Here is a 7,949-nt window from a genome sequence, read left to right on the forward strand (position 1 = left end):
TAAAAATGACTAAAGTGCCCCTTTATTCAGGCAGGATTTTTCCCCCTCTTTTCTTTTTCAGTGTGTTTGATATAAATTGGACCCTCACAAACACTTCACACTTGTACTGTCAGTAATCGGTGCCCACTTTAGCCCACTTTTCTTCATTTCTTTTGTTATGAAAAGGCCAAAAGGAAGAAAAAGAAATGTTGTGCTCTTTCCTGACCTGTCCCAGCACAGTAGGTGAGACTTAAGTGATGCCAGCATAATCATAGTGCTGCTATGTGCATGCTTTTGCATTCTGTAGCTTCCCATTAACAGTGTGATGCTTGTTTAAGGCAATGCTTTGCTTTTTGGCTCTTGTTCTTATTGACTGCATGCTGCTGTTGTACACCAAGTATTTGGTTTAGTAGGTCTATCTACTGTTCACCATATAGTTTTATTTTAAAGGTGACATAGTCTACCCCTTTAACACATGTTGTCACAGTTCCATGAGGTCTTGATGAAATGTCTGTGACATGCTTTGGTCAAAATACCACAAGGTTAAAGCACCACAGCTCCCTTCTCACCCTGTCTAAACAGCCCTGTTCAAAACGGCTGGTTTGAGCGCCTGTTCCTTTAAATGAGAATGAGCTCCTGCTCACCCCAACCTCCCTCTTTTGCAAGCCAATCAGACGGTACTTTCTTTATGAATATTCTTTCATAAAGGCAGTTCTCAGTCAGTGAGTGGAGATACTCCGATGAGGGGGGTGGCATCATTCTAATGATCTCCCCTTGTAACCGAGAGAGGGGAGTCAAATCTGAACAGCCCAAAAGAAACTGACTGGAGTGTCTTATTTCACAATTTGTGGGTTGGTTGGCTGGCACTCCAGATGCCCAAATGTATGTGCACAGGCACTGAAAAAGTGAGTTTTGTACAGTGGTGCTTAAGTTTGTGAACCCTTTAGAATGTTCTATATTTCTGCATAAATATGACCTAAAACATCATCAGATTTTCACACAAGTCCTAAAAGTAGATAAAGAGAACCCAGTTAAACAAATGAGACCAAAATATTATACTTGGTCATTTATTTACTGAGGAAAATGATCCAATATTACAGATCTGTGAGTAGCAAAAGTATGTGACCCTTTGCTTTCAGTATATGGCGTGAACCCCTTGTGCAGCAATAACTGCACCTAAACGTTTCCGGTAACTGTTGATCAGTCCTGCACACCGGCTTGGAGGAATTTTAGCCCATTCCTCCATACAGAACAGCTTCAACTCTGGGATGTTGGTGGGTTTCCTCACATGAACTGCTCGCTTCAGGTCCTTCCCATTTTGTTTGGATTAAGGTCAGGACTTTGACTTGGCCATTCCAAAACATTCACTTTATTCTTCTTTAACCATTCTTTGGTAGAACGACTTGTGTGCTTAGGGTCGTTGTCTTGCTGCATGACCCACCTTCTCTTGAGATTCAGTTCATGGACAGATGTCTTGAGATTTTCCTTTAGAATTGGCTGGTATAATTCAGAATTCATTGTTCCATCAATGATGGCAAGCCATCCTGGCCCAGATGCAGCAAAACAGGCCCAAACCATGATACTACCATGTTTCACAGATGGGATGAGGTTCTTGTGCTTGAATGCAGTGTTTTCCTTCCTCCAAACATAACGCTTCTCATTTAAACCAAAAAGTTCTATTTGGTCTCATCTGTCCACAAAACATTTTTCCAATAGCTTTCTGGCTTGTCCACGTGATCTTTAGCAAACTGCAGATGTGCAGCAATGTTCTTTTTGGAGAGCAGTGGCTCTCTTTGCAACCCTGCCATGCACGCCATTGTTGTTCAGTGTTCTCCTGATGGTGGACTCATGAACATTAGCCAATGTGAGAGAGGCCTTCAGTTGCTTAGAAGTTACCCTGGGGTCTTTTGTGACCTCGCCGACGATTACACGCCTTGCTCTTGGAGTGATCTTTGTTGGTTGGTCACTCCTGGGGAGGGTAACAATGGTCTTGAATTTCCTCCATTTGTACACAATCTGTCTGACTGTGGATTGGTGGAGTCCAAACTCTTTAGAGATGGTTTTGTAACCTTTTCCAGCCTGATGAGCATCAACAACGCTTTTTCTGAGGTCCTCAGAAATCTCCTTTGTTCGTGCCATGATGCACTTCCACAAACGTGTTGTGAAGATCAGACTTTGATAGATCCCTGTTCTTTAAATAAAACAGGGTGCCCACTCACACCTGACTGTCATCCCAGTGATTGAAAACACCTGACTCTAATTTCACCTTCAAATTAACTGCTAATCCTAGAGGTTCACATACTTTTGCCACTCACAGATATTGGATCATTTTCCTCAATAAATAAATGACCAAGTATAATATTTTTGTCTCTTTTTGTTTAACTGGGTTCTCTTTATCTACTTTTAGGACTTGTGTGAAAATCTGATTTTTTTTTTTTTCGGTCAAAGGGTTCACAAACTTTCAAGCACCACTGTATGTCCCCTTTAAAGGTTCAGTTACTGAGATAAACCCTTTGCTAGCCCTGATCTACCCCAACCATCTGGGTAAAGGGACCAGAATTGACCAGATATGTGGATAGTAACCATTTTTATAGTAAAGTAGTACATCAGACTCTGCACCCATGCGTCGTCTAATGCAGTGGCGCCAATGTTATTTTAAATAATAGGCGATGTTACTCTTCGTCCTTTATCATGCCAGTTCTAGTCCATAAGCCATGTTTGACACCCGTGATCTAATGTGCATTGTATTACATAGCAGGCCACAAGCTTACCAGTTACCTCATTTGCCATCCAGTCACCAATTTGGGTATCTGTATTGATGGGTTGACTTGAATCAGGAACACCTGCTTGAGTGCTTCTGCTGTCACATAGGCTGTAAACTCTGTAAAATATTGAATACAACCTTGGAAGTTGCTTTCATAATAGTATGTTTTAATACACCCTCGTCAACTTCAGGGAAAAACTTGTGTGCATCAACATGTTACCAGAGATGGGAGCAGATTTGTCAGTTATAACATGCCTTTGTTAAGCAGTTGTAGTTCAACAAATCTCCTCGACACTAATCAGTTTTCTATTTCTTCGTTACTTCTCCAACTATCTGACGATTAGCTAGCTTACTCGCGAGTTGTAAGGTTATTCAACTCGTGATATGGTCAAATGGAATAGTCGATTATATAAAAGCTATTTGGACAACTTGATATTCCTAGTGTGTAAAATAGCTACAGTGGTGCTTGAAAGTTTGTGAACCCTTTAGAATTTTCTATACATATTTCTACATAAATATGACCTAAAACATCAGATTTTCACACAAGTCCTAAAGGTAGATAAAGAGAACCCAGTTAAACAAATGAAACAAAAATATTATACTTGGTCATTTATTGAGGAAAATGATCCAATATTACATATCTGTGAGTGGCAAAAGTATGTGACCCTTTGGTTTCAGTATCTGGTGTGACTCCCTTGTGCAGCAATAACTGCAACTAAACGTTTCCGGTAACTGTTGATCAGTCCTGCACACCGGCTTGGAGGAATTTTAGCCCGTTCCTCTGTACAGAACAGCTTCAACTCTGGGATGTTGGTGGGTTTCCTCGCATGAACTGCTTGCTTCAGGTCCTCCTACAACATTTCGATTGGATTAAGGTCAGGACTTTGACTTGGCCATTCCAAAACATTCACTTTTCTTCTTTAACCATTCTTTGGTAGAACGACTTGTGTGCTTAGGGTCGTTGTCTTGCTGCATGACCCACCTTCTCTTGAGATTCAGTTCATGGACAGATGTCCTGACATTTTCCTTCAGAATTCGCTGGTATAATTCAGAATTCATTGTTCCATCAATGATGGCAAGCAGTTCTGGCCCAGATGCAGCAAAACGGGCCCAAACCATGATACTACCATCACCATGTTTCACAGATGGGATAAGGTTCTTGTGCTGGAATGCAGTGTTTTTCCTTTCTCCAAACATAATGCTTCTCATTTAAACCAAAAGATTTTGGTCTCGTCTCATCCGTCAACAAAACATTTTTCCAATAGCCTTTTGGCTTGTCCATGTGATCTTTAGCAAACTGCAGACAAGCGGCAGTGTTCTTTTTGGAGAGCAGTGGCTTTCTCCTTGCAACCCTGCCATGCACACCATTGTTGTTCAGTGTTCTCCTGATGGTGGACTCATAAACATTAGCCAATGTGAGAGGCCTTCAGTTGCTTAGAAGTTACCCTGGGGTCCTTTTGTGACCTTGCAGACTATTACACGCCTTGCTCTTGGAGTGATCTTTGTTGGTCGACCACTCCTGGGGAGGGTAACAATGGTCTTGAATTTCCTCCATTTGTACACAATCTGTCTGACTGTGGATTGGTGGAGTCCAAACTCTTTAGAGATGGTTTTGTAACCTTTTCCAGCCTGATGAGCATCAACAACGCTTCTTCTGAGGTCCTCAGAAATCTCCTTTGTTCATGCCAATGACACACTTCCACAAACATGTGTTGTGAAGATCAGACTTTTGATAGATCCCTGTTCTTTAAATAAAACAGGGTGCCCACTCACACCTGATTTGAAAACACCTGACTCGAATTTCACCTTCAAATTAACTGCTAATCCTAGAGGTTCATATACTTTGCCACTCACAGATGTGTAATATTGGATCATTTTCCTCAATAAATAAATGGCCAAGTATAACATTTGTCTCATTTGTTTAACTGGGTTCTCTTTATCTACTTTTAGGACTTGTGTGAAAATCTGATGATGTTTTTGGTCATATTTATGCAGAAATATAGAAAATTCTAAAGGGTTCACAAACTTTCAAGCACCACTGTACACAGTTATACTTTACGACCAGGAAATTTATTATAGTTTTAACATGAAGTCCATTTTGTTGAAGTTATCAACTGTTCATTGATGGAAACTTGAGTGCAAAACTGTTCATGACCGCTGCAGTCCTAAAGTGATGGCAATTGTAGCCTCCGCCATAATATTAAAACTGGAAGTGTTTTAGAGCCAACTTCCAAGTGCGACTTTCGACTGTCCATATGGGGCCGTCCTCCACAGGAGCAATGTGATAAAACTCCAGCCAGACGTAGGGCATCAGGATGGATCAGGCAGGTCCGAGGAGTAGAAAGCATCGCTGGTGTTTCAGGATCGACATGTAACTCGACAGAAGTCAACAAGGGTGTATTAATAGCAGAATTGAAACAAGGTTTATTTTTTTTTGGCTAAATAATGTAGAATGCACTATTATGAACATGTCAATAAAATGTGTTTTTACAGGGTTACGTGCCAAGTCAGGAGACCAGCTGTGCAGTAATGTAACTGCCGTCTACCCCAATGTCTCCGCTGGAGCGTGATGTAGACATGTGCACCACTCCAGATCTTTTACACAATGTTTCATATATGTAACCACCAGGCCCTGAAATAGTTTCTCATAGCAAAATGGATATTTCTTATTCCAGGGCCCATATCTCAGACCTGAGAAGGGCCATAAAGCCTTTGTCTCCTTCACATTATCGTATGTGTGTATGTATGTGTGTGTGTGTTTTTTTTTTTTATATATATATATATATATATATATTATATATTATATATAAATAAAAATATACAGGACTAAGACTAAATCAAGACCAGCAATCTTAGTCTACAGATTTTCCTTCCCTGCTCTTTCCAAGGTCTGTTCCTCCCTATTTATTGTGCCTTGGCATGCCGTATTATTCTTTTGTTTTGCACTTGCGCCTTACGCGTTGCTCATGTGAAGCTAATGGGATGGTTTGTACAAATAACCAGATTTGGTGAAAAGTTCCTGAGAACTTGCGTGGAAGATGGCTGTTGAACATGTAGCATTACTGGACTTTTTTGTTTTCAGAAATAAACTGATTTTTTTTCCCCTTCATTTTGTATGTAAATTATCATGACCCTGTATCTTTTGTCACAGGGTTATTGGTTTTTCATTTAATTTGATCTCATAATTAGCATGCTGACACAAAGCCATGATCAGAATATCAACGAGCTTTTTGCATATACGTAATCTGTTTTCCTGGCATTTGAAGCAGAACATCTAAGAATCTAGAGACCTCAAGATTAACTGATTAGCTGTCACTGTTGCCTATTTGTTTATTTCCCCAAAGTATACACTTTTATACATGTAAATTTAATAAAGACCTTGCCATAATGGAGCTGGTGTTGGGTGTTCATTAACTTTCTGCAGTTGTTTTTGGACTTGAGTATTTTGATATGTCTGGGATATAAGATTATTAAATCAATAGTCCTATCATTTTGAGGAAAGTGGTAGCCTTATGGTCAAACTAAACTAACAATCCAAATAGCTGGACTACTGGGCTAACTAAAAAGCTTAGTCAAGCAATGTTACACATGGTAAACTCCATAACTTCGTATTGTTTGTTTTAGGCAACAAGATTTTGCTGTGGGGCGGCACGGTGGTGTAGTGGTTAGTGCTGTCGCCTCACAGCAAGAAGGTCTGGGTTCGAGCCCCGTGGCCGGCGAGGGCCTTTCTGTGTGGAGTTTGCATGTTCTCCCCGTGTCCGCGTGGGTTTCCTCCGGGTGCTCCGGTTTCCCCCACAGTCCAAAGGCATGCAGGTTAGGTTAACTGGTGACTCTAAATTGACCGTAGGTGTGAATGGTTGTCTGTGTCTATGTGTCAGCCCTGTGATGACCTGGCGACTTGTCCAGGGTGTACCCCGCCTCTCGCCCGTAGTCAGCTGGGATAGGCTCCAGCTTGCCTGCGACCCTGTAGAAGGATAAAGCGGCTAGAGATAATGAGATGAGATGAGATTTTGCTGTTATTGGTTTTAAAACCAAACCATAGAAGTATCTAATATTTCTTCTCTGCTAAAGTTTAAGTGTGTGCTTTTAAGAAAAGTTGTCCTTTGAATAACTGGTTTTAATGTCCACAGATCATTGAAATGCCATTTAATGGGTCTTTCCCAAAAGCTTAATCCTGCCAACATGAAGAGCCAAGATGTGGTGCTGAAATCTGATACCTGGCTGTAAAAGCTGTATGATTTTAACTGATGGAGGTTTTTGTACCAAAAACGATGAGCTAAGCTTTTCATCCCTGTAAGCATTGCATACAATTACAGCAATTGGCATGTTATTTAAAAACTGATGCATTAACAACTATTCATGTACTTTTTAAAGCAGTGTTTCTCAACCATTGGGCTGTGAAACGCCATCTACTGGCCACAAATTTATTTATTTTCCCCAAGTTGAAACAAATTTTTACTTGTACAACTGCTGGGTTGGGCGGCACGGTGGTGTAGTGGTTAGCGCTGTCGCCTCACAGCAAGAAGGTCCTGGGTTCGAGCCCTGGGGCCGGCGAGGGCCTTTCTGTGCGGAGTTTGCATGTTCTCCCCGTGTCTGCGTGGGTTTCCTCCGGGTGCTCCGGTTTCCCCCACAGTCCAAAGACATGCAGGTTAGGTTAACTGGTGACTCTAAATTGAGCGTAGGTGTGAATGTGAGTGTGAATGTTTGTCTGTGTCTATGTGTCAGCCCTGTGATGACCTGGCGACTTGTCCAGGGTGAACCCCGCCTTTCGCCCGTAGTCAGCTGGGATAGGCTCCAGCTTGCCTGCGACCCTGTAGAAGGATAAAGCGGCTAGAGATAATGAGATGAGATGAGAACTGCTGGGTTGCATCCGACATCACATCTGCCTCATTAAGCTACGGTCACACTACAGCTTGCGATGCTTTGCAATGGGTTACTGATGAGGGGCATTTTGGTGGCAATATACGTGAGCTAAAAGTTGTGGTCACACAGCATGCGAACACTTGACTGTCACGCATTTGCGCACTTGAGTCCGGTGCAGCTCGAGCAGCCACGCTCGCTCACGGAGCATGTTGTGCATGCGCTTGGGACCCAGTCGTTCTAGGAAACCCCTGATGCTGATTTGAGCGCAATCAGCACGCGCAGATACAGACACTTCATGGAGGCTTTGCGAAGTATCATCACGGTCACGCATGTTTATAACACT

At 41.9% G+C, this 7,949-nt stretch overlaps 1 protein-coding gene across 2 annotated transcripts in view; it reads left to right on the forward strand.

Moving 5' to 3' along the window:
- lmnl3 (lamin L3) overlaps positions 1–6,135 on the forward strand; it is a 28,307-nt gene extending 22,172 nt beyond the window's left edge. Inside the window, exons 11-12 of one of the 2 annotated variants that reach the window (XM_060941129.1) lie at positions 166–222; positions 5,237–6,135. In XM_060941129.1, the coding sequence (XP_060797112.1) occupies positions 166–204 (39 nt within the window). In that variant the 3' untranslated portion in view covers positions 205–222; positions 5,237–6,135. The remainder of the gene's footprint in view (positions 1–165; positions 223–5,236) is intronic. The other variant, XM_060941128.1, reaches the window with a different exon arrangement.
- The last annotated feature ends 1,814 nt before the right edge of the window (positions 6,136–7,949 follow it).

This window comes from Neoarius graeffei, chromosome 15, assembly GCF_027579695.1.
Source record: "Neoarius graeffei isolate fNeoGra1 chromosome 15, fNeoGra1.pri, whole genome shotgun sequence".
NCBI classification, from domain to species: domain Eukaryota; kingdom Metazoa; phylum Chordata; class Actinopteri; order Siluriformes; family Ariidae; genus Neoarius; species Neoarius graeffei.